Raw genomic sequence first — 27337 nt, 5'->3', positions numbered from 1 at the left:
GCTCTGATTCAAGTTCTTTATTATATTCATTGAAAAATAATCATGCTATTAGTAGACCGGATCTTTTATTAGAAATTCAGTTAACATATAGAATTCAAGCAATGGGTTTATTAGTTATATTTACATGGATACCGTCACATATAGGAATAAGAGGGAATGAGTTGGCTGATAAATATACAAAACAAGCTTCAAAATATAGTGATATTGATATATTAGTTCCATTTAGTAAAGAAGAAATCAAATCTATTATTAAATAAAAGGTTAAGGAAAGATGGCAGAGACAGTGGGAGGAAGATAGAACTGGTAGATGGCTGTACAGTATTCAAAGAAAAGTTGGTGCAATGAGGAGAACGGGACGAAATAGAAAAGAGGAAACTGTTATATCTAGATTGCGTTTTGGACATACAAGGTTAAACAGTAATTTATTTAAAATAGGAAAACATCGAACTGGAAGTTGTGATTTTTGTGGTCAAGAAGAGACAGTAAAACATGTTTTGTTGTTCTGTACCAAATATTCTGTTGAGAGAAGGAAATTAGTTAGTCGGTTACAAGAAAATAAATTACAGTTAAATTTACAAGATATTTTTGGAAAAATTTCTACTTCTAAAGATATAAGTTATTTAATTAATTACCTTAAGAAAGCAAAATTGATAGAAAAGATTTAATTATTTTTGTTTTGTTTTGTTTTGTTTTGTTTTGAGGGGGGTGTATATGGTTAGCGTCCTGATCCACACTCCATTCCAGTAGATGGCGGTAATGCGCATCTAAAAGTTGCTTGCCAACCGCCATAAAAAAGGAAAAAAGGAAGAAGAAGAAGAACACGTGAGTCGTGCTAATTACTAATTAGTCACACGTGGGGTTGAAGGAGAGAGGAGCTACGTTGCAGCTGTGAACGGTAAGCTTTTTAAAATGGATAAACAACTTTAAAAAGACTTTGTGGGTTATAGTGAATAATTATTTTGGAAGATTTAAAGATAGTATAATTTTCTATACAATTATATGGCAGAACAGGAGCAGCTGTGAATATTCCACACCATAGAGTCATGATTAAAAGGAGAACTACAGATCATCTAGCAGTTTTTACAGTTGAATTATCTGCCATTATGTTAGTGTAGCAGGATGAAGCCTGCTTCAGCATTGAAGACACCTGGCACCTAATCACCTGAGTGGGTGGGAGCATAAAGGCAGACTCCCTTCTCTCTTCATGCCTGCATTTGGTCACATTTCAGTTGAATGTCTGCTTGGTTAATTTGCAGTGGTCAAACTCAAAATCCGAAATAGTAATGTTTCTCTTTCTGTACAAGATCTCAATTTGAGTTGGCTAATTCAAGTTGTTTAAATTCAGAAGCTGCCTGAAGCCTCCTGACTATACTGGGATGTGGCAGTAATTTACCCTTCCCAGTGCTACTTGGCAACATAAAAAGGGTATATACCTTTATTGCACTGCACCCATACAGTTCAACATCACAAAATAACAATTATTTGTACATAGCTTGTATTGACAAGTGGATCCTCCTGCTGTGGGGCTGGAAGGGGCTCTCTGGTTGAGGTGGAGTCATCCACCTCTGGTAGGTGACTATGGTTTCCTCTGCCTTGTGCCATGTTCCCAAAAATCACCTATTAACCTAACTTAATTTCAGGTCTAAAGCTGCTGCAGCTGCTTTAGAATGGTTGCTTGATGATTATAGTAGGGTTGAAAGTAAATATATAATTGCATCAGATAGTCAAGCTGCGTTGTTTAGTTTACAATCTGGCAAATCTTGTAGATTAGATTTATTATTAGTTATATTTCACTTATTAGTTCAGTTACATAATAAGAAATGTTCTGTTCAATTTATCTGGATTCCTGCTCATGTAGGTATAGAAGGAAATGAAGAAGTAGATATATTAGTTAAACAGGCCCTGAAATCAGATATTATTAACTTAAGTATTCCATTAAGCAAAAGTGAGGGTAAATCTATGATTCAAAATAAAATCCTTCAGGTTTGGCAGGACCAATAGGATAATCATGACACTGGTAGAGATTTATATAAAATTCAAAAGACTGTGGGGGTTAAGAGTTGTATGAGTGGAAGGCGGAAAGAAGAGGTAGAATTGGTCACACTGGACTTAATAGTTCTCTTTTCGAATAGGGAAACATAAAACAGGAACTTGTAATTATTGTAATCTGATGGAAACAGTGGAACATGTTTTATTAAAATGCAATAAGTATTCAGAGGAACGTCAGCACTTAAACTCGATACTAAATGGAGAGAAAATAGGATTTTCTATGATAAATCTTTTAGGAAGTAAATCAATTTCTGTTAGAAATCAATTGATTAGATTTTTAAAAAACACTGGGTTATTTAATCAAATACAAAGTATGTATGTGTTTGTATGCATGTGCATGCAGAAACATACATATATGTATGAGAATGTATGAATGTGAATTTGCACATTTGTGCATATCATTGAGGCGTGTATTATTAAATTCCTTCTGAGATGATTGATGATCACACTCCAGTCTGGTAGGTGGCGGTAAATGTACCTTAAGTCGTTTGCCATTCGCCAATAAACAACAAAAGAAGAAGAAAATGACTTTTTCAATATTTAGTTAAAAACCAGTGTGATAAACTAGAAGAAAACTTGTTTCCTGGTGTAGAGTTGTGTAACTCAACAATTGTATCCGTTATTATTAATGAGCGATAAGTGGAAGAAATAAATCTTTGAAATGTGACATGCCATACTTTTGAGGCATTAATTCAAAATAAGAAAGCACAAGCTATAGTGAGGAAGACTATTAGAGCAGCTATGAAGGCATGTTGGAGGCAAAATAGCTGTTAGTAATAAAGTAAAGGCAGAGTTACTAAGTGAATAGTTAAGAAAATTTATCTGAAGCTGAGAAGATTTTAGCTGAAAATCCAGGAGTCACTAATAATCGTCTCAAATCAAGAGCTGGATATGCCTTTTTCTATGTTTGAGCTGAAAAAAATTATTTTTCATGCTAAACAGTCAACACCAGGAAAAGATTGAGCTTGTTACATAATGCGTAAACATTTAAATGATATGTCTCTTAAGTTATTTTAAAACTTTTTAATCTGATTTGGGAGACGGGGATAATTCCTGTAGCATGGAAACAGTCAGTTATAATTCCTGTGTTGAAGGTAAAAATGCAACAGACCCTTCAAACTATTTGCCTATTGCTCTTGCATCTCAATTAGGGAAAATAATAGGGAGAATTGTAACAGATAGACCATCATATTTTCTTGAAAGGAAAAATTTATTCTGTCCTTTTCAAAGTGGTTTTTGTAAAGGGAGAAATACGATGGATGCGGTTCTGTGCCTGGAGTCAGAAGTAAGGAAAGCTCAAACAAATAAAGAAATGATGATGGCTGTGTTCTTTGACATAGAAAAGGCTTATGATATGTTATGGAAAGAGCAGTTATTGATTAAATTAGAAAAACTTGGTATAAGTGGTAAGATTTATAACTGGGTTTTAGATTTTCTATTTGGTAGAGAAATAGAGGTCAGAGTTGGGGCTGCTTTCTCTACTAGATATATAGTTGAGAATGGTACCCCACAAGGCAGTGTGTGTAGTCCAATTCTTTTTAATATAATAATAATAAATGACATTTTTGATGAGATAGATGGTAGAATAGGGAAATCTTTATTTGCAGATGATGGGGCTCTGTGGGTGTGGGGGACATAATCTTATATATTTGCAGAAAAAGATGCAGGATGCCATTTTGAAAGTGGAAGGTTGGGCAAATAAATGGGGATTTAGAATGTCGGTAGCAAAGTCCCAGATTATTTGTTTTTCTAGAAGACATGAGGAAGTTAATTTAAGTCTTTAGAATCAGAAGCTTGAACAAGTAAATAAAGTAAGGTTTCATGAAAAATGAAATTGGAAACAGCACATAGAATTAGTTCAAAATACATGTCAAAAAGTGAATCATTTGTTGATGTTTTTATGGGCAGCAATGGGGAGCTTCAAGAAGCGCGCTGTTGAGAGTTTATCAGACTCATGAGCTCTTCCTTGGATTATGGGTGGATCGCATGTATGGCAGCTGCTCACAGTCATTTGAAGAAACTTGATAGTGAACAAACACAAGGGTTATGAATATGTTGTATTATTAATGCTTACATTAGCATTTTGGCTAATGTGAGCTTATGCACTAATTTGAACATACTGAATGTTGCAAGTCCATGTTATTCAACATGCTTGTGACTCTCCAAAGGCTATTGACTACCATTCAGCTAAACTTAGCATGGATGCTAATTTTTAGCATCAGAACACTGGGTCCAAACCAATGGGCATACTTTGGCAGGCCCTGGTTAAATTTCTTCAGGAATTTTCTAGTTGTATTTTATTGTATATTATATATTATGTCATATCTTCAGTTAAATTGAAAATATGTTTGATATTCTTCGATACAGTCAATAAATAATGTGAACATGTACCAAGTGATGAAAATGAAACTGAACGTGTTTGGAATGAGGATGCTTATGGAGCGTTTTTTTATTTTATTTTTCACAAATTTTCATAAAAAGAAAATTAGTTTTTCCAACATTTTGAACTTTAGCCTGTTCCGTTTTTTGACACAGCTTCTCTTGCTGTATGAAAAAATATTATGTAAACAATACATTTCTATGAAATAGTTTATAAAAGCAACTGAGTGATTTTGTAGAATGGCTGTATACCAGAGTTTATCCTGGGACTTCATCCTGATGCCTGGCACTATAATGGCTCAGCATTGAGGAGGTGGATTTATTTAAATAAAACAGATTTTAGTGACACTGGATATTGTTCATATAAATTACATTTTTTCTTTTATGTTTATTTTGGACGTAGATCTTCATGAATGTGTTTTGCTGGAAATGTCTTTTTTTCATTTATTTATAGTGGGGTTGTATTTATTTTCTTTTTTTCTGTCTAAAGATTTTAAATTGATGGAGGGTAATTTAAGAATAAATTTGTGAAACGTATAATTTAAAAGGACAGACGTATGCAACACTTAACCTGCAGAACATAATATGAAAGTAAACTAAGAGTTAATTTCAGCTGAATTTGGATTCAGGTAGATCAAGTAGAAACTGAAAAGAACTGGATGAAACAACAACAAAGTGACAACCAGTAACTTATTTTCTGACATAAGAGCAAAAGGGTTCCAAACTACGAAACCTTTCGTTTGCCTTGAGGCTCCATAGTTGACGCTGTACCGTAAAAGATCAAGAATTAATTTGGCAAATGCATCCCGTTGACAGATTCGCTTCCTTGTAAACACAGTTTGGCGCGTCAGTGTCATTTCAAAACAGTTCCTGTATCGGTCACGTGACTTGCTGAAAGCAATACGCGAACCGACACGGGTTTTGGTCTATGGGCTTGACACAAGCGCCGACGCGTCGGTGTTGCCGGACCCATCACTAGTTTTGGGTAACTCTACAGGGACATAATTATGATCATCTTACTAAGGCTGTGCTGCAGGACTGTTGGGAACATGATGAATCTGATTGTAATAGCTTTGGATGGATTGGGGACATAAAAGCTCACAATTTGGGTTTGACTCGGTTCCAGTATAGTTTTATGGTTCCACAGTCACAAATTCATCCATGGTCATTTATCACACCAGAAGTTGATCTGCAATTGGGCGAATTACTTAAAGGGAAAGACTCCATAATGGGTTATAGTTGATAATTATTTTTGGAAGTTTTAGAGATGCTATAATTATATATACAGATGGATCTAAAGAGCCAAATAGTGGCAGAACAGGAGCAGCTGTGAATATCCCATCATATCACGACTTAGAATTGGTCATACTGGACTTAATAGTTCTCTTTTCAGAATAGGGATGCATAAATCTGGGACTTATTATTTTAATCAGATGGAAACAGTAGAACATATCTTATTAGAACGTAATAAACATTCAGAGGAACGTCAGCAATTAAAATCGATACTAGATAGAAAATAGGATTTTCTATAATAAATCTTTAAGGAAATAAATCAAATTCTGTTAGAAATAAATTATTTAGACTTTTAAAAACGCAGGGTTATTTACTCGTATTTAAAATATGTGTGTGTGTATATACAGTACAGAAAGCATAAGTGTGTCCAAACTTTTGGTCTGTACTGTGTATATATATATATATATATATATATATATATATATATAGCATGTTCATCTTAAGCTGCAGTTTAAAGGTTTAAGCTTAAATTAAGCCTGCTTTAAGCTTAATGTAATTGTTTTTTTTATTTGTTTGTGTGTTTTCTAATTTCAGACAAGATGACACCGCCCAAAAATCCACATTCTTGCCCACTTTGTGGTAACACATTTTCCTTTCTTGGAAGCCATCTTGTGAATTTTCACAAGATAAAAAATATTAAAGAAAAGCAACTGCTACTCAGTTTAGCAAGTGGGCGCATTTGTATTAGGAAGATGTCATGTCCGGTCGAGGCTTGCAATTATGCACAGTCTCGGCTGGACAAACATTTGCAATGTGCCCATCCTGAATTGTCGCGAGAGGATGTCAAAGACATGACAGAGACTCTGAAGCGCCAGGCTGGTATAAATGGACTCAGAGCTTTGCGGGCTACCAACCCAACCCCACCACTTGTGTCCAGCCTGGATGTGGAGCCCCAGGAGTGGGACGAGCAAGTTATCCGGTAAGTATTCCTAATTCAACAATAAGAAAGGACCAAAACAAACACTGGCCATAATGATAGAGTTCCAAGGCAAAACTATTGCTATCTAAAATGGCCCTCCACCCCACAAAGAAAGCATTTCAATAACCACCAAGACTAAATCACTCATGTGATTTTTCTACTGAAAATCACACGAGGCAGCCAGATGCTTTTGATATCTGAGTAAATCAGGAAGGTCTGCTGGATAAATAAGCTTTTTATTGTCTTGAATGTCACACCATCCCCAGTGTTTTTATGATTAGTTTAAGGTTTGTAGGAAACAAACCGAACAACCTTCAGGTGGGAGTTTTGAAGAGCGTTTTTAATCTCTAAGGACCCTGAAATTTTGCTGCTTTCACAGACAAGAGGCGCATCTGTGCATGCTTACTTTCAACATGCCACTTCAGGTGCTGTGAGAAATTACACAACTTTCAAAGCAACTGTGCTTCCCACAGTACATTGGGACATTAATACTGTGGGAAGAACTATGAACTTGTTACACCTGAATGATTTATTGGTCCAGGTTAAAGAGGTTTAAAAACAATCCAAACAAAATCTATTATTTTTCCTGAAGGCAGAGTTTCACAAATAGCAGGCGTTTTTAGATAGACAGAAGTCCAATTTTGATTTGTTAAAGTATAAAGTCAAATTCATTTAAAATTATATTTTACATTTTATAGCATTTTTATAACAACTGAAGGTAACATAGTTACTTGATTGTGCTATAAAATGACACTATGTGCCTGGAAAATATGTAATACTTTAAATTCAGTAACATAAGTCATTAAAAAGATAAATGAAAGAATCAGGCTGAATAAAAAACAAAGTAAAGAAAGAAGAGGACAAAAAATGCACTTGATTTAAAAAAGCACACTAAATAAATATGTAATGCTTAGATTTACCGAGTGTCTTTTAATGCACCACGATAAGCCCCACCCCTTGATCAGTGTTGACTGCGCTGCGTTCAAGATTTTTTTTCTTTTCTTTTTCTTTTTTTTTTCTCCCTCTTGATTTTGAATGTTTGTCATCAGCAGATCTGCAGCAGCGGGATCGAGCACCGGAGAGAAGGAGCTCCGAGTAGGTGGAGGATTGGGCTGCAGCCACAAGGTGAGAAACTCAGTTGAAAAGGATTAAATTACCGCGGAGAGTTACAGGGGGTAGTTCGGGTAGTTTGTCAGAAGGATGCTTCTTAGCGAGCGGCCAGCGGCTGCTGCAGCAACAGGTGTTAACAGGTGTAATGCCGAGAAACGCACGCCTGCCGAGAATTGCTTTCCCTGTCGCAGGAGCGCCCATCGCTCTAAACTCGCATTTTAATGAGAAATCGAACTGAAATATGACCGAAGGGGAAACTTTTAAAGATATTCCTAACATTATCACATTTCTTAACCATGTAAGCCCAAAAACGGTGGGTTTTATTTCACAGATTAATTAAAATAAACACAGGTTTTACACCTTTATTGAGACATATGACTCGAACATTTTCAGTGTCTGATAAACTTGTTCTCCACAGATGGTTTGAAATTTCCCGATTTTTCTTTTAACACCATAATAGCTTAAAGCATTACAAAACAGAAGCCCGTTATGTAGAACATTTTATATCATCCTGTCTAGTCTTTTAATGTAGGGGGGATGGCTTTTAATTTCTGAGCCTGCCAATATTTGTATCCCCTGTCTATTGTCCTGTTGATATGAAACTTATAGCGGTAGCTCAGAGAACAAGTGTCATTACGTAGAAAAGGTGGAATCCCTCTTAACTCTTTATTGCTCCATGTTAGCAGAGGGATGCACTACAAGCCCTATATATTTTCCCCAAATATTATTCTATCGATGTAAAACATTTCCCAGCAGTTCATAGAACAAGTGTAATTATGTAGAGAAAATGATTTCACTCTTAACTCTTTATTTCTCCATGTTTGCAGGGGGATGCATTTTTTGGCAAGGCCTATTATTACCCTGCCAATATCTGCATGCCTGTAATGAAGAGATCTTCATTACTGGGACTATTTTACATATATAGCACTGTATAGCACTTTAAAAGGTATTTTTGCACTGTATTAACAAACACTTTATTTAGCATTTGCACTTTAAGCAGAGATTGAGAGTGTAGGACTTCCCGTAAACAGGAGACCAAAAGGAACACACTGAACTTTCTAGAAAGACTACATGTCTTTTCTTCCATGGGAATTCCTTGGGATCTGTGTTCTCTTTATATACCTATTAGTTCTGCAATCCAATGTCAGATAAGCTATTCTATAGTAATTTATGGATGGATGATTGCATTTCACCTTATATAATGGTATGTTTTGCAAAACATTTTTCCCATTTTGGATCTGGGAATCCTGCATTTCTTGGAGCACAGTGGAAACATTTGGTCGTATTGAAAAATGTGCCGGCTTCAATTGTGAAACACCAGCAGATTTGCACACTGCTGACAGCACACTGCTGATGGTTATCTGATTTATGATCACTTTCTGTCAAAACTGGTCCATCTGACAGCTGTGAGCAGAAGACTTGTGGAAAGTAAAGGGTCTCAAAAGGTTAAAAAAATATATATATATATATATTTTTTTGTCTCTGCAGAAAACGAGAAGAGGCAAAAAAAGGCAGAAGGACAGCAGCCATCAAGCTGGTGAGTTTCCATCTGGTAGGGGAGATGTTGTATCCAAACGCATGAAGGTGTGAATGAATAAAGTATGCTCTTTAACTTCTAATACAGAAATCATCTGTTCTTCAGTAGGTGTTAAATTAAGCTTGGAGGAACATTACACCGTTTCATTATTTACAGGTAAAAATTATCTACAAGAACAGGAATTTAGTTGAAGGAAAAATTGAGTTCATCCTATTATCCAGCAGCTTGTTGATTCTCACCTAGCAGCAATAATTTCCTGGATGGCATTTCCAGCTGCCCACTTATCTTCCCACCATTTCTTTGGTTCTTTGAGGTTTGCAGGAATCGCTTTATTCACACTTCTTTAAAGGCTGAGCATTGCATTTCAGACAGGTTGATGTCTGGAGTTTGACTAGGCCATTGCAACACCTTGATTCTTGTGCTTTAGCCATTCTGTTGATTGCACTTTATGCAGGACTCTTAACTTTTGTTGTTGGACAGACAGCCTCATATTTGACAGTAGAATACTTTGGTACATGGAGAGTTCATGTTCAACTTTGACACAAGGTATCCAAGTGCTGTGGCTCTAAGATAAACTCAAGTACACTCTGCCATCAGCATCCCTCAACCACCACTGTCCATGACAGCTGGGTTCAGATTCAAAAATGTTTTATGAGCATTTTGGCTAAACATGACAATGACCTCCTTATACTTTCCAGATAAATTAGAAGCAATTTCCACTTCTCTCTGGGTGTTTTCATGCCTGATAGTCTGGTAGACTTGGTTTGACTGGGGACCAAAACGGCAACATTTCTTACATTTTCAGCTGGTGGGATTTGCTTTGACACTGCACTGTCAAATAATCCAAACCCTTTGAAAAACCTGTTTATCTCCCCTTGCCTGTGGTGGCACTGCACCAAGAACCACTGAGAGAAATGACACAAAAACCTCTGAAGAAGACATGAGTGCAGCTTCCTTCTTCACAAAATGTGAACTTGAGCTGTTGGAAATGGTGATGACTGATTGTAGGATGATAACTAGGCTTATGTAAAAACGTGCATCAACATTTAGTAGTTGTAGGAGTTCTCTTTTGCTGATGGTAGAAGACCACAAGCCATTTCTCCTTCTAGCATTAGACTTATCCATTTGTTTTGGTTGTATGTACCCAAAATGCCCTGCCCTATAGTCTGCATTCTGATTTTGGAGCGGTCTTTGGTCCGCTTGACTTTCACATATCTGAACCATGCCAGATTTCACTTCAACAGAACAGAGACCTAGGTTTTTAAGCTGATCAGAGTTGGATTTCTTGATGCACATCAGAGTTTGATTGAGCATTCACCTTATAAGGGAAACAAACTATTGATTAGAGTGGGATAAATGGGGCTGGTGTGAATTGTCCCCTTAATTGCTAACGCTCTCTCCTTCCTGGCATTGTGTAAGCACACTGCCAAAATGCTTCTAGAGGTGACTACTGTGACTACGTTACTAGTCCTTGGGCTTTGTATTCACTTTGTCTGCATTCCAGTTTAGTTTTTCAGTAAATAAAAATGAATGACACTGTATTATCGCCTAGAACTGACAGAACATGAATCTTCCTTCCACCAAGACTTCAATGTGATATTTTCAGAATGTGGTTTCCTTCTGACTGTTTCACTTCGCTTACCTTCTTCACTTCCTGTTCCTTTGAGAACTCCCACAATACATGTTTGTGTTTTAGTTTGACACACTTGGTACCAAGTGTACTAAGGGTCTTTACATAGATCCTTTTAGTTTAGATGTAATCATCACAGGTATTGATATTTTGGAATTTATGTTTTAGGGATTTTATTCTGGGAAGTAGATTTATTTATTTTTTTTGAAAGAGTTAATGTTCCTGTAAGATCAAGGCTAGGAGATGAACTGATATATTTAAAAACGTCATGTCCCTTCATATTCATATGAAATCAATTACAGTCAGGATCCCTTCCTGAGTGTTGTTGGGCTGAACTGTTGGAAATGGTGATGACTGATATGTAGGATGATAACTAGGCTTATGTAAAAACTTGATTTTTTTTTTTTTATATATTTTTTTTGTATAGTTTTTCTGCAAATGATGGGTAGCTTCTGCTAAAGTTTATATTTCTGCTTCAGGAAAGTTGATGTATAATAAATTATATGCATGTCTTAATATCTGATCTTGTCCTTCCTCTCTTATTCTGTAAATGGCACATTTATGACAAGTATTTCTGTCATAAATGTGTCACTTAGCCAGGGGACACATTACAGATTTTCAGTGGGTGAGTGTGTGCATGAATGGGTGAATGACTGTGTTGTGAAGCACTTTGGGGTCCTGTGGAGTTGATCAGGTGCTATACAAGTACCCAGCTCCTTACATTTAACATTTGACAGTCATCACAGATTTTGAAAAGACCATGTGTTCAGTCTAACAGACTGGTTTTAGTTTCATGACTGAAAGCCTGAGAATCACACACTTAACTGGACGTGCTGAATGCTGACAGACTGTAGGATTTATCCTAAAGCCAACAGAACACAGTAAACATTTAGGAAACAAACAAACCAGTTGGTGAAGCTAATGGAAGATTTTCTCAAAATTCAGACAAGCATGCATTTCAGTCTGGCCTTCCTGTAAAACAAAAGATAGAAATGAAAATACCTTTAAGTTCAACCCACAAGTGAACATGATTTAGATGGTGTTGTCTGTATTCTTTTGAAGACTGGTGTTGAAAGTTTGGAATATCGCATTTTTGTGTGTGTGTGTGTGTGTGTGTGGTTGTTTGCAAGTTTATAATGACTTTTAATGTTAGCTTTAACCTAAATATAGTATTATTTCTATCTTAACAGATAATTTCATTGTTGAACTCGATTGTACCAAAAACATGAATAATGTTTGATGAACTGGTTTAGTATGTGGAAGTTATTTCATTCAGAAATTTCAAACTGAAGCTCCACTTTTTTCATATATTTGTGTTCATAATGTCTTAATTTTACAAACATTATTATTATTATTTATTTTTAAGTGGGCTAGTGGTTCTCTAATCCTGTAAGGACCGTGTATAAACTGTGCTTGGGAACAAGGTAGTAGCTTTGCTTACTTTTTTCTTTTTCTTGCTGGTTTGTTTCCTCGCAGCTGAGCATCCATCGAGTGACGTCACCGTTGCTCTTGAGAGGCAGCTAGAATGTTTTGAGGAGCAAGTGACGATTTTAAAGGAAGTTCTCTCAGCCAGCGGGAGTTCAGAGAGGGTGGAGCTGCTGAGAGGTCACGCCGACAAAGAAGTGTGCGCACTTGTTCTGTCCCTCCTTGATAAGGTGAGAAAATACTGACTTGTACTGAAAATACTGGCTAATTGTTAGACCTTGTAAGTGTGGCAAGCTCTCACTAGTCCAGGCCCTTAAAGCTGTTTCGTACGCGACAGGTTTCTTCCAAAAAAAAACAAAAAACAGAGGTTTTGAATCCGACGGTCATCTCTAAGTCTTTACTGAACTTTTAAAAGAAAATAAAAAGGACAAACAGATTCAAAATAAATAGAAAGTGATGGTCAAGAGACTGTATTACTCTCAAGACTTCTACAATGAGCAAGTTCTTTCTTATTTCCTAAACCAAATTAGTCAATATCCAATCAAAAGGCACCACGTCATAAGCTTAACCACAATACAATTACAGATGCTTATCTTGTCTGACAACATGCTTAAATAAATGTAGGAATACATCATGCCTCAATGAAAGGAAATGAAGAACAGCTGACAAAACAATATTGTGTGGTGTGACATTTTCAGTCTGAAAAAGGAAAGTCATTTCTACGCCTTCTGGACCATCAAGTCATTGTCTACAATTGGATAACAGATGTAATCAGCCCCGTTGGTAGCTAGATAGTTCATTAGCTTGCTAGCGAGTGGCGACTTATACAGGTGGTCTCAGAACAACCGGAACATCTAAAGCACCGTAAGTCTCAGTCACAGTGGGAGATTTAACAAGAAACAAACTGGATAAAAATGGCTCCTGTGGGAAAGTTTCAGGGCCAAAACCATGATTGAGCCCCTCTCCACACACCTCTTCCCCCCAAAACACAAGACCCTGTCTCAGGCTTCTAAAAAATAATCATCTTTATGAGCCCTCACCTCCAAAATTCAGAAAACTATTCTGTGGATCGATCAGAGAAAATCTAAACTTTCTGAAAGTTTTGGTCTCTCAAAAGTGCCTCTAAAAATCAAAATGAGGGATCTAGGAGTTTGGTTAGTTACTCTGCATGTGATTTATGTTGTCAGCCACGTTGTACTGTCTGCCTGCGTCCTCGCTCAGACTCGGACAAACCCCCCCCATTCAGCTGTAATTACTGGATCTATTTTATATTTTGCCACTTAATTTGTCCACTTTTCTCAAGATTTTAAATAACCCTTCTAGCAAAAAGTTTAATGAAAAAAAAACTATTAATCCAGATCACTTTAAAATATGTTTAGACACCTTCTGCTGTGCAGTTTCAGAGTACAACTTGCAATTTTCCCCTCTTTTTTGCTCCTGTCTTTCATTCTGTCATGAAACTGACTCTTCTCCGGTTCTGCAGGTGGTAACAGAGACTGAGCTGAACTTTCTGGATGAACACAAAAGTAAATCAGCCATAGAAGAACACGAGAGGCCTGCTTTCCGTTTGCATTTCTCTCTGGGTGGATTTTTCACGTCTGGCCTGTCGGTTCACATTTTTGGGAATACTTTGTGAAGGTCTTCTGTGGGTGGATTTTTTTTGTTTTTTTTGTTTCTTGTTTTGTTCTCTGTAACATTACTTGGCAGCATATTCATTCTTACATAAATTTATCATCACATAAGTTAAATTTTTTGTGGAATAAACAAAAGGAAGTTGATTTTGGACTTTCAGAGAGTTGCTGCATTGGCACCCTTCAAATTTCTATCTGAAATGTTCCTGCTTGGAGTTTTTCTCTTTTCCCACATCACATCACATGGTGTAGTTTTATCAGGTGATGTTGCTGAAAATAAACATCTTGTTGTGTCTTGCAGAGCTGCAGAGCAAACATGAAAAGCAGGTAGCTGATCTTACGCAAAGGTTTCAGGCAGAACAAGAGACCTTGAAGGTAACTCTCAATACTAAAGGCATAAAACCTCTCTGATATTGAGGTCTTGGTAAAGCTAAATGTCCGAATATGAGACAAAATAGTGTGTAGTGTATCATACTGATAATGCAATATCAGTAATTTTCAAAGATTAAATAAAATCTTGAGGCTTTTAAATTGAAATTAATCTATCTTAAGTAAGAATTCTTATTTTCCAGAGTTGACATTCACTTACAAAACAAATAAGATTGACATTGTTTTTTATTTTCTCATTAATAAAAAATGTTAAATTATTAAAGGAATAAAATAAAAAGGGAAGGCCAAGATTTTGAATCAGTCAGGAATGCGGTTGGTATTCTGTATAAGATCACCACTAAGAATAGCACAACAGTGGAAACCTTGATTCACATATGAACTAATTCATCATCATTTTTAGGGAGATTTGTTGTGACTGAATTATAACACCCAGCCAGCTAAAGTAGCAGGACAGCAAATTGTTTCTGAAGATGACTGTGTATTATTACATAAAATCTTGTCTGTTTTTACTAACTTTCTCTACTTGTGTTTGTAATTGTGCTCTACCTGAAGGACAAACTGCGGCAGTTCGCGGCTGACCTGCAAGCCTTCAATGATTTGAAGATACGTGTTGAAGACTCAACCTTCAAAAAGAATTTGGAACTAAATATTATGGTAGTTTTGGAAATGGCTTCAGAAAATAAAGTACAAAATTTTGAAGTTTTTACATAGAAATTCTTCAACATTGTTCAGGAACATGGAAGCCCAGGTGCATTCTGGGAGGCCGAGCAGGAGTCTTTGATCTCTGTGATTGAGATGAAGGGGGAGCGTCTGCAGGAGCAAAGCAGGAAGCTGGAGAGGATGGATCAACTGGTAGGTTCATAGATTTCTAAGACTGTAACTCCTTGAACTCTTAAAGGTCTCAATGAAGATGTTTGGTTTTCTTCTGTTCAGGTGGAACGAAATGTGTCTCTGGAGGCCCAGATCGTCCAGGTCCTGCAGCAGAACAAGGACCTGGAGGTCCAGATAGAAAGCTTCCATACCCTCATTCAGTAAGTGTAAATATGGGGCCACCTGCTGACCAGGCCAACGTCCAGCTAAACTAACAATAACATTTGTATTGAAGAGGATTCAACAGTTTTGTCTCATCAGTTAATAGAATAGAATTCAACTTTATTGTCATTTCACTGTCACAAGTACAAGCAACGAAATAATCACAGTTTCATATTGGTAACCTTAATTTTTGTTGTCAGTCTTAACATAACATTCATGTATTAAATATAATTTTCTTATTAGTTTTGTGTAACATTTTGGGTTTTCTTTAGTAATACTTGTAAAGAATTTAGAACATATGAGTTTAAATTTTTCTAATAAAAAATAGTGAAGTTAATAATCTTATCAAGGAGAAGTTTATCAAAATAGGCTTTGTGCAAAAACAACCAAACATTTTTTAAAACGCTTGTTAATTTTCCTTCATCTGTTTTCTAGGCAGTTTTTGAAGGAGCAGCAGGACCTGAAGGTGGCCCTGGAGACACAGAGGGCAGTAAATGAGAATCTTAAACAGGAAAAAGAGCAGTTGATTTTGCAACTGAGAGACAAAGATTCATGTCCAGGGACTCACCTGTAAATGTATTGCTCCATCTTCTGGGCTTGCTAATAAAGTGCCTTATTTGTCAACATACAGACTTCCTGCTTTATTTTCTCACTGGTAGACATGCCTCTCGTCTGCAGAGCTCAGTGACAGTTTTGAAGGAATCTGTTGCTGCATAAATTTGTTGGATAGCTTTTTATTCATGTTAGAAAAAGTTAGTTCAGGATTTTGGTTGTAAAAGAGTAACAGATTTCCTTAACTCAGGCATGGCAAATAGTTGATGGTCATAAAATATAAGCAATCAGCTTTTGACCCACTGTGGATCTGCCATGTTGGATTCAGTTTTTGGACTATAATCTGTGCCTTCATGCCATGCTGGAAGGTTTGATTCAGTGAATTGAATAATTCAGCTTCTTTATTTTTTTCCCCCCCTGCAAAGCTATCCTTACTCTCTAGCACCACATGAAACTAATTTCTGACCTGACTTATTTCACAATTATTCTTAATGCCGAAAACAAAAAACAAAAGGAAACTATCTGAATATTAACCAACTTACCTAATTGAAAGTAAATAAACCAAATGACAAAAACTTACCTCCCTAACTAAGAAAAACATGAGAAAACTAAGCCTTCTGGACCATCAAGTCATTGTCTACAATTGGATAACAGATGTAATCAGCCCCGTTGGTAGCTAGATAGTTCATTAGTTTGCTAGCAAGTGGCGACTTATACAGGTGGTCTCAGAACAACCGGAACATCTAAAGCACCGTAAGTCTCAGTCACAGTGGGAGATTTAACAAGAAACAAACTGGATAAAAATGGCTCCTGTTGGAAAGTTTCAGGGCCAAAACCATGATTGAGCCCCTCTCCACACACACCCCCATTCAGCTGTAATTACTGGATCTATTTTATATTTTGCCACTTAATTTGTCCACTTTTCTCAAGATTTTAAATAACCCTTCTAGCAAAAAGTTTAATGAAAAAAAACTATTAATCCAGATCACTTTAAAATATGTTTAGACACCTTCTGCTGTGCAGTTTCAGAGTACAACTTGCAATTTTCCCCTCTTTTTGCTCCTGTCTTTCATTCTGTCATGAAACTGACTCTTCTCCGGTTCTGCAGGTGGTAACAGAGACTGAGCTGAACTTTCTGGATGAACACAAAAGTAAATCAGCCATAGAAGAACACGAGAGGCCTGCTTTCCGTTTGCATTTCTCTCTGGGTGGATTTTTCACGTCTGGCCTGTCGGTTCACATTTTTGGGAATACTTTGTGAAGGTCTTCTGTGGGTGGATGTTTTTTTTTGGTTTTGTTTTGTTCTCTGTAACATTACTTGGCAGCATATTCATTCTTACATGAATTTATCATCACATAAGTTAAATTTTTTTGTGGAATAAACAAAAGGAAGTTGATTTTGGACTTTCAGAGAGTTGCTGCATTGGCACCCTTCAAATTTCTATCTGAAATGTTCCTGCTTGGAGTTTTTTCTTTTCCCACATCACATCACATGGTGTAGTTTTATCAGGTGATGTTGCTGAAAATAAACATCTTGTTGTGTCTTGCAGGGCTGCTGAGCAAACATGAAAAGCAGGTAGCTGATCTTACGCAAAGGTTTCAGGCAGAACAAGAGACCTTGAAGGTAACTCTCAATACTAAAGGCATAAAACCTCTCTGATATTGAGGTCTTGGTAAAGCTAAATGTCCGAATATCAGGCAAAATAGTGTGTAGTGTATCATACTGATAATGCAATATCAGTAATTTTCAAAGATTAAATAAAATCTTGAGGCTTTTAAATTGAAATTAATCTATCTTAAGTAAGAATTCTTATTTTCCAGAGTTGACATTCACTTACAAAACAAATAAGATTGACATTGTTTTTTATTTTCTCATTAATAAAACATGTTAAATTATTAAAGGAATAAAATAAAAAGGGAAGGCCAAGATTTTGAATCAGTCAGGAATGCGGTTGGTATTCTGTATAAGATCACCACTAAGAATAGCACAACAGTGGAAACCTTGATTCACATATGAACTAATTCATCATCATTTTTAGGGAGATTTGTTGTGACTGAATTATAACACCCAGCCAGCTAAAGTAGCAGGACAGCAAATTGTTTCTGAAGATGACTGTGTATTATTACATAAAATCTTGTCTGTTTTTACTAACTTTCTCTACTTGTGTTTGTAATTGTGCTCTACCTGAAGGACAAACTGCGGCAGTTCGCGGCTGACCTGCAAGCCTTCAATGATTTGAAGATACGTGTTGAAGACTCAACCTTCAAAAAGAATTTGGAAAGGAATATTAAGGTAGTTTTGGAAATGGCTTCAGAAAATAAAGTACAAAATTTTGAAGTTTTTACATAGAAATTCTTCAACATTGTTCAGGAACATGGAAGCCCAGGTTCATTCTGGGAGGCTGAGCAGGAGTTTCTGATCTATGTGATTGAGATGAAGGGGGAGCGTCTGCAGGAGCAAAGCAGGAAGCTGGAGAGGATGGATCAACTGGTAGGTTCATAGATTTCTAAGACTGTAACTCCTTGAACTCTTAAAGGTCTCATTGAAGATGTTTGGTTTTCTTCTGTTCAGGTGGAACGAAATGTGTCTCTGGAGGCCCAGATCGTCCAGGTCCTGCAGCAAAACAAGGACCTGGAGGTCCAGATAGAAAGCTTCCATACCCTCATTCAGTAAGTGTAAATATGAGGCCACCTGCTGACCAGGCCAACGTCCAGCTAAACTAACAATAACATTTGTATTGAAGAGGATTCAACAGTTTTGTCTCATCAGTTAATAGAATAGAATTCAACTTTATTGTCATTGCACTGTCACAAGTACAAGCAACGAAATAATCACAGTTTCATATTGGTAACCTTAATTTTTGTTGTCAGTCTTAACATAACATTCATGTATTAAATGTAATTTTCTTATTAGTTTTGTGTAACATTTTGAGGAAACATTTTGGGTTTTCTTTAGTAATACTTGTAAAGAATTTAGAACAGATGAGTTTAAATTTTTCTAATAAAAATAGTGAAGTTAATAATCTTATCAAGGAGAAGTTTATCAAAATAGGCTTTGTGCAAAAACAACCAAACATTTTTTAAAATGCTTGTTAATTTTCCTTCATCTGTTTTCTAGGCAGTTTTTGAAGGAGCAGCAGGACCTGAAGGTGGCCCTGGAGACACAGAGGGCAGTAAATGAGAATCTTTCTCAGGAAAAAGAGCAGTTGATTTTGCAACTGAGAGACAAAGATTCATGTCCAGGGACTCGCCTGTAAATCTATTGCTCCATCTTCTGGGCTTGCTAATAAAGTGCCTTATTTGTCAACATACAGACTTCCTGCTTTATTTTCTCACTGGTAGACATGCCTCTCGTCTGCAGAGCTCAGTGACAGTTTTGAAGGAATCTGTTGCTGCATAAATTTGTTGGATAGCTTTTTATTCATGTTAGAAAAAAGTTAGTTCAGGATTTTGGTTGTAAAAGAGTAACAGATTTCCTTAACTCAGGCATGGCAAATAGTTGATGGTCATAAAATATAAGCAATCAGCTTTTGACCCACTGTGGATCTGCCATGTTGGATTCAGTTTTTGGACTATAATCTGTGCCTTCATGCCATGCTGGAAGCTTTGATTCAGTGAATTGAATAACCGTACTTTTTCAGCTTCTTTATTTTTTCCCCCCCCTGCAAAGCTATCCTTACTCTCTAGCACCACATGAAACCAATTTCTGACCTGACTCATTTCACAAATATTCTTAATGCCGAAAACAAAAGGAAACTATCTGAATATTAACCAACTTACCTAATTGAAAGTAAATAAACCAAATGACAAAAACTTACCTCCCTAACTAAGAAAAACATGAAAAAACTAAGAAAACAGAAACGGCAGCTCACTCCTACAAACTCCAGAACGTTACATGATCAAACAGTGTGGCAGGTTGGGATGAGCCGAGGATGGATGGCAGGAAGTCCGTGTCACCAGCTTTTATATCCGTCACCACCGGAAGCGACCAATCGGAGGTCCCCCGTCGTCCTGACAGACACCAATCAATAAAGGCACCTGCACACTCATTTACATAATTAGGTTAAACGACCCCAGTCGTAACACCCCAAATGTCAAGTTCTGCTAGATTTTATTTACTGTGCGATCCACACTTTAAAGGGATAGGTCTCTATTGTGAAACATGACTGGATTTCACTCAAGGAGTCTTCATTTTAGTTAGTCCATCTTTATTTTCCATAATTTTTTGTAGTCCAACCACTTCCAACCACTTAGGTGAAAAACCTCAAAACAAACAGAAACATCAATTACAATCTGAAATTGACAAGATAAATACATTGTGAAATTAACAAGATAAATTTCCACCCCTTTAAACCTAAAGTTTGACAAATAGCAAATGTTTTATAATAAAGTTCAATATCAATGAATAAATTAGCATATTTAACATTTAATTTCATAGTCAAACATCCTAACCAACATTTTCCTTTTTTCTTTTTCTTTTTCCTTCAAACAATAAACACCAAGTGTATTGTCTTTTTCTTTTCTTTTCAATAATATAAAACTCTCAATCAAACCAAGTCCATGTGAATGAGCAACAGTATTTTGAGCTAACCGGCTGTCCTTCACAGTTTTTTAGAAACTTTTGCACAGTTTCACTTTACATATTAACAGGATTGTTTGCCTTCTTGCTGTGGCACTACAAACAGGAGTGACAGGTCAGTCACACCTTAAGTACCTACACTCTGATTGGTAGGAAATTGAATCCACCTGGTTCTCATCACTCCAGCAGAGAAGAAAGATGCAGCAGAGAGGTTTGGCAGAGGGGAGTGGCTAACTGGCAGTTTGTCAGAACACCTCCCACTCGATCTTCCCACGAAATAGATGGAGAGATCGCAGAATCAACACCTGCCTTTCAGTCTTATCCTTGTTCCTCCACCGGTAATAGAATCACCAGGCGCCGAACATCTCTGTGCAGGATAGTAGTTTGTGCAGGTTCTTTCAGGACTCCAGACAGAGGCTGGCTGGGTTTGAGTCTTGTCACAGGAACGCAGGGGCTTTGGACAACTTTGACATTCACATCCCGCACAATGCCCTTAGCATCAGGGTTAACACTCACGACCCGTCCTAACTTGAATTGGCCTCGCACTGCATTTTGGTCACATAGCCAAACAATATCAGCAGATGCAACATTTCGATGTGAAGTGTGCCATTTGCTTCTCACAAATAAGTTTGGGCCGGAAAGCTGATCTCCAGAATCTGTTGACATGATGCTGCATTTCTCTGAGTCTTTTATAAGGATAACTTGCAAAGTCGAATGTTCTATTGTCACCATTTGGAGAGGCCCGTCCCAAGAGGAGTGTGTTGGGTGATACATACAGGATGCAATCTTCACGGCTCTGCACCTGGGCATCAATAGGACGCTCGTTGGCAAGATTAGCAGCAAGTTGGAATATTGTCTGAAGCTCATTGTAATTGAGGCCAGTATTGGTACCCAAACTCTGGAGTGCCTTCTTAATGATGCGGACGGCAGCTTCAGCAGCTCCATTGCGATGAGGTGAGTCAGCTGGATTAATTATCCACTCCCATTGGGTGCCTTTTTGAGCTGACATTTCCTCTATTGCACCTGTGTCTTGAGAATCCAGGAATTGGTACAGCTCTCTTAATACAGACTTGGCACCAATGAAATTTGTTCCTGGATCAGACCAGATCTTCCTTGGATGTCCTCTAATTGCAGTGAATCGTTGGTAAGTCATCAAGAAGCTCTCTGTTGACATTGTGTCTACCAGGTCTATATGAACAGCCCTGCTGGCCATGCAGCTGAAAACAACACCCCACACTTTCATGGAGACTCTTTTCTTGATAACATCTTTAACGAGGTATGGTCCAAAGAGGTCAACTGTTGTGAACTCAAATGGGGCTGCAGGTTTGGTTCTTTCAGGAGGTAAATACCCCATTATTTGTTGACATCTTCTTGCTTTGTACTTTTTGCAGATAAGACAGTTTTCCACTACTTTTTTGGCAATTCTCCTCCCTTGAATGACCCAGCCTTTTCTTCTCATTTTCAGTAGGGTTGCAGCCACACCTTCATGATCTTCATTGTGTGCCTCTCGAGCCAACAAACTAGAGACCCACGCATAAGATGGTAGAAGGGGGACTGCCATGCCATCTTCCCTGAAACCATGGATTCTCCCGCCACAGACTAATAATCCAGTCTCTACCTCTTTGTACACCATCAAGCGGTCTGTGGTGGTAGCTGGAAAGGTCACCCCCTCTTGAGCAGCAAGACAGATGTCTCTAAAGGCGTCCTGACGTTCGTAAGCAGTAATGACCCCACTTGTTGGCACCGCCTCCCACTTTAGTGTCTTTATAGACTTGTTTCGAGACATAAATTTTCTGGCAGCTCTCCATATGAAAGAAACAGTCTTGACTAGACACATTAGGCTACTGAAGCGTCTTTCATCCACTAAGTTTTTGACAGCTGCCCCAGCAGGAGGTCTCCGCTCAGAACTTTGCTCAGAACTTTGATCTTTCTTTGTTTGGGCTCTGGTGAGTGCTACTGTAAACGACTTCTTTTGCATATCATTAATGCTTTCTCGAGCTGCAGTAGACACATCCTTTGCAGACATAATTGGCCACTCACACTCGGGGAGGTGTAGGAACTTTGGTCCTTCTTGCCACTCTGAATTAACATCAAGTTCTTTTGGCCCAGCTCCTCGAGTGATAATGTCGGCTATATTGAGTTGTCCAGGGATCCACCACCAGTCTTGTAGCCGTGTACTGCTTTGAATTTCTCCTATTCTATTAGCGAAGAAAGTTTGAAATCCATAACTCTCACGTTGAATGGCTCCAAGGATTGTTTGACTGTCCAATAAATGGTACCACTGGCTGATCTTGATCTGGGAATGCTGCTCAAAGTCTTTTTTAAGATGACTTGCAAAGACCGCACCACAAAGCTCTGCTTTGGCTGCATCTCCTTTCTGATCTAGAGGTGTCAACTTTGCTTTTGACTCCACTAGTCGAACTGTTATTTGTTTGCAGCAGTTCCACTGCAGGTAAAGAACAGCGCCATATGAATTTTCACTGCCATCTGAAAGGGTAATTGCAATGGGTTCAGTAGTGACATTTGGAGGAGTAAGGGCTCTTGGAAATGCAATTTTACTTAGCTGTACATACTCCTCAAATAGATCAACCGCATCTCTGTGGAGCTCATCAGATAAGGCAAGGTCCCATGTGTCCTTGACAATGTTACACTTTGGTTTTGCCTCCTGGAATGCTCGTCGGACTAAAATAACCCCTTTTTCCTTTGCTGGTGTTGTCAGGCCGATTGGGTCATATAAACCAGCTACTTGACTCAATAGCTCCGTGTCAATGGGTATGGTGTCTTTATCCGTACCTCTTCTAGTAGCAAATTTTGGCCAAGTCTAATTTTTTTTCTTTCGCTTGGAGAAGTTAATTCTCACCATGACATGTAACTTGTCTTCATTTGCAATATAACCAAGGCCAAGTGCCTTATTGTTTTCCTCCTTCAGCTGATTCGGCAGGACAATCATCTGTGGTGATGTCTCTAGTTTCTCTTCCTTATTTTGGCCAGGGAAAACCCATGGTTTCAGCTCAAATCATCCTGCTTTTAGAATCAATTCTACATTCTTTGTGATGACCTTAAGTTTTTTGTGGCAGTTGTGGGATGTTAATATGTCATCAACATAGCTGTGCTCATGTAATACTTGACACTCATCTTTCATGTGACTGAACTGAGGAAGGTTAGCTGTCTCTCTCATGGCAAGTTGCGCTATACAACCTGCTGGTTTGTCCCCAATGTTTACCCGTGTAATTGCATACTCTTCCAGCTCTTCATCCGCCGAATCACGCCACAAGAAGCGATGCAGATTAACCTCTCGCTCCTCAAGCCAGACAGAATTGTACATTTTTCTGATGTCTCCCAGAGCAGCAAAAGAGCCCTGGTGGAACTTGAGGAGTACTGCTCGGATGGAATTGAGAACATCAGGACCTTTCAAGAGCAGATCATTTAGGCTTTGGCCTTTATACTTTTGACTGCTGTTCCAGACGAGTCTCACAGGGGTTGTGACAGAGCGATGAGAAGGCTTATGTACCAGACAGGTCCTTTCCAGGTATTTAGATCCTCTTCAGTCAGCTTTTTTGCAGCCTGCCGGTCAACCATTTCATGGACTTGAGCACTGTAAGCCTTTTCCCACAGTGGTTCCTTGGCCAGTTGTCTCTCCGTTCTGAGAAAGGTCGCCTCCACTGCCTTTTTATTGTTTGGCAATGTGGAGGGGTCCTCAAGCCATGGATAGCTTGCATGCCAATGGGGACCGTCACTGTGGTCATCAGCACCAGCATATGTCAGTCCACTCTTCACCACTTCTAATTCAATTTCTTCAGCCAAGGTCATTTCTTTGCCACCAGGTTGGCAGTTGCCACAGCGGCAGCCTCCACATTTTGGGGTGCAAGCAGCACCAATGCTGTCCCACTTCCACCATTCAAGGAAATCACGAGTGGTAGCCGCAGAGCTAAAATGCTTGATGGTAGATGAAGAGCATACATGCTCTTTATACATCACTGCAGCAGTTCTCATTGACCTGGCGAAGTGCGTTCTAGATTGGTGTGCTGTGAATGTAGCCTCTTCAAACAGGTCAGGGTGTGTTCCTGCAACAGTCTTTCCCAATGGTCCATCCCATAATACAAGATCTCCAACAGCACGTATCTTCTGTGGAACCAGTTGACCTTCTTTGTGACTTATTAACAGCTGTATCTCCTTTGGTCTCACAAGTTCACTAAGGGGGACATCTGGGAAGAACTTTTGAAGTGCTTTCTCAGTTATATGTTGATGGATGTCTGCAATGCTGTCCTAACCATAGCAGAGGAGTTGGTGGGACTTGAAGTTTCCCCTTTCTGTTCTGACCCGGATCTTTAGGAGGTACCGTCTTGTGGTAACTTGAACTTTCATTCCTCCCACACCGTGGACAACCAGGGTTATGGCTTCACTCCTCAGGTTTAATCGATCAGCTGCATCATGTGTTATATAGTTGGTATCTGATGTTAGATCAATTAGAGTTCCAATCTTTTGTCCTGCATTAGCTGTGACTTCTAAAAGCATCATGATGACAGGCCACTCCACCAAACCATTCTTTTCCAGAAGGTTGGGTTGATTGGATACAGATGTTTTAGCCAATGCATTACAGAAGACATGACGACACTTTTCTGCCTGTTCAGGTGGGAGGCCTTTAATGAACTCTTCTTGGGCTTGGGTGTAGCGTCCTGCTACATCACCTCCCACTGCAGTGTCTTTGTGCCTCTGGATAAAATGCTCTCTGGACACATCGGCTTTTGGACAAAGATAGTAATGGTGCTCTGCTGTGCGTTGCTCCTTGCAGTCTGGCCTTCTGCACAGGAATTCAGTCTTACAGTTCTCATAATCACTGTGAATCTCCAAACATTTTTTGCAGGCCCCCAGTTTCTTAACAGCTTCCTTCTTTTCTGACAGCTTTAGCATACGAAACTTTTTACAGATATACAGCTTTTTCTTATGCTTCCCGTCTCCACAAACCACACATCCTTGAGACATGTTTGTTGCCTGAATAGACGTTCTGGTCCAGGCTTGGCGTGGTTCAGACCTTGGTTTTGACTCCTCGTCCTTCAACTGATCCAGTTTTTCATAAATTGCTTCTTGACCTTGAAGAAATTTCAAGAGGTAGTGTTACATGCTCGTACTTTGCTTCCGCCTCCTGATTGTTTATTTTTGTTTTATTGTTGGCACCTTTGACGGTTCACCGGTGGGGGAGCGGGGCTTAGCCAGCCCAGGTGTTTTTAGTTGGGCTGGTGGCGCACCTGAGGAAGATGAGTGATGGTGGCGTGAGCGAAGCTGCGGTAGCAGCGGAGTTCGAAAAGGAAAATTGATTAAAAACGGTGCGGGAAGGCTCTGGATGAAAAGAGTACCTTCACCTCGGGACGGATCCACCCAGAGGGGAGCGTCGGAAGTTTTTGGCCGGGAGGAAGTTTGTATTCATTTGTTTTGATTTGTTTTGTTTTTTTGGAAAAACCGGCTGGACGCTAGGAATTTTAGCACCGGGGAAGTTACACGCCTGCCAAGACCAACCACCATCGAAATCACCAGAGGTGGATTTTTTAAGGAAAAGAAAAAAGAAAACTAGATATATATTTAAAGACAAAGAAAACATAAAAACTATTAAACGAAACGCCTGACGCATGAGGGATCGCGAGGGCTTTCCCTTCTGCATGGATGCCATCTGGATTGAGGAACATAACCTACGGATTGGACGTCTAAGGTAAGCCCCACCACACTGTGTGTTCCGTCAGGTGCCCTTTTGGTTTCTTCTCGGTTTCCTTTTGTTTAAAAATCATTACGCACTTAATGTTGCGGCCCCTCTCTCCCGTAATCTGTATAAAAGAAATAAGAACGAGCCAGGGTGAGGGTAGCAGGTCGTAACAGTAGTCAAATCGTTTGTCTTCACCCTCAGTCCCTTTGCTGGCTATATGGAGAAGCCATTCCTTCTTCAGGCTGTCTGGAAGTTTACTTTCTATTGCTTTTGTTATAAGGGGGTTCTTTATATCACCAGGTACACCAAGTTCTTCAAGATCTATCAGAGCTTTTTCTACAGTCTGAATTAGCTCAACAATCTTCTTGGGCTAGTTGCCTTTAACTGGTGGAACCTTTTGAAGCTCCTCCACTATTTCAAGGGCAATTGTTGTTTTATTTCCAAAGCGATTCTCTAGAACCCGGAATATCTCATCAGCTGTTGTGTAAGTTGTGAGACGATTGTCTCGCACTATTTTCTCATCCACACTGTCAAGATGATGATATTTTTTAATCTCTTTGGATCCAGTAGGTTCTCCCTGCATCTGGAGTGCTTCCCAATCTTTTTTCCACTGATAAAACTCTCTACGAACTCCAGTGAACTTTGGTAAAGCAGCAGGCTTTAGTTTAATGGCTGGTGCCACAGGAAAACTCATAGAAGGGTCACATGGTCACTTTTGGTCACTTCTTTGGCTTGCTCTTCAATAAATTCTGCTTTTCTTAATGTTAGTTTTGGTAATATAGTCTCAAGAGCTCTGATAAGACTCTGAAGCTCATGTTGTTCTGCATGAGGAGCCCAGCACTTCCAATGTTTATGCACTGCCTTTGCTGTCTTTACTAGGTTTTGCAGATGTTCTATCATGAACCCATATGCATCTGTGCCTTTACTTGGATTCACAGTGTCCACATAATCTACATGTGAAGATAAATTTCCACCCCTTTAAACCATTTAAACCTAAAGTTTGACAAATAGCAAATGTTTTATAATTAAGTTCAATATCAATGAATATATTAGCATATTTAACATTTAATTTCATAGTCAAACATCCTAACCAACATTTTCCTATTTTTTTCTTTT

General features: G+C 38.4%; 2 protein-coding genes across 2 annotated transcripts; both read left to right on the top strand.

Annotated features, from left to right (window-relative positions):
• Positions 1–819: 819 nt before the first annotated feature.
• Positions 820–15991, top strand: LOC122821403 (coiled-coil domain-containing protein 69-like). The gene is made up of 11 exons (XM_044099310.1): positions 820–895; positions 6256–6640; positions 7690–7765; positions 9239–9287; positions 12394–12572; positions 13826–13868; positions 14275–14348; positions 14916–15017; positions 15096–15215; positions 15297–15394; positions 15831–15991. Exons 2-11 carry the CDS (start codon positions 6261–6263, stop codon positions 15967–15969), a joined length of 1260 nt encoding a protein of 419 aa, XP_043955245.1. The 5' UTR covers positions 820–895; positions 6256–6260; the 3' UTR covers positions 15970–15991.
• An 890-nt stretch (positions 15992–16881) lies between these two features.
• LOC122821408 (coiled-coil domain-containing protein 69-like) lies at positions 16882–19234 on the top strand. Its single transcript, XM_044099315.1, has 5 exons — positions 16882–17571; positions 18139–18240; positions 18319–18438; positions 18520–18617; positions 19066–19234. Exons 1-5 carry the CDS (start codon positions 17461–17463, stop codon positions 19202–19204), a joined length of 570 nt encoding a protein of 189 aa, XP_043955250.1. The 5' UTR covers positions 16882–17460; the 3' UTR covers positions 19205–19234.
• The last annotated feature ends 8103 nt before the right edge of the window (positions 19235–27337 follow it).

Source organism: Gambusia affinis, linkage group LG19 (assembly GCF_019740435.1).
Source record: "Gambusia affinis linkage group LG19, SWU_Gaff_1.0, whole genome shotgun sequence".
NCBI lineage: Eukaryota > Metazoa > Chordata > Actinopteri > Cyprinodontiformes > Poeciliidae > Gambusia > Gambusia affinis.
The sequence above is the reverse complement of the archived record's forward strand: the minus strand, read 5'-3'. Positions and strand labels throughout refer to the sequence as shown.

Bases quoted from the DNA above. Each gene is read 5' to 3' on its own strand.
- LOC122821403 (XM_044099310.1), top strand. From the start codon at position 6,261: ATGACACCGCCCAAAAATCCACATTCTTGCCCACTTTGTGGTAACACA. The intron at 13,869-14,274 runs GTAAATCAGCCA...TGTGTCTTGCAG, and splicing joins CTTTCTGGATGAACACAAAA to AGCTGCAGAGCAAACATGAA. The intron at 15,395-15,830 runs GTAAGTGTAAAT...TCTGTTTTCTAG, and splicing joins AGCTTCCATACCCTCATTCA to GCAGTTTTTGAAGGAGCAGC.
- LOC122821408 (XM_044099315.1), top strand. From the start codon at position 17,461: ATGTTGCTGAAAATAAACATCTTGTTGTGTCTTGCAGGGCTGCTGAGC. The intron at 17,572-18,138 runs GTAACTCTCAAT...CTCTACCTGAAG, and splicing joins CAGAACAAGAGACCTTGAAG to GACAAACTGCGGCAGTTCGC. The intron at 18,618-19,065 runs GTAAGTGTAAAT...TCTGTTTTCTAG, and splicing joins AGCTTCCATACCCTCATTCA to GCAGTTTTTGAAGGAGCAGC.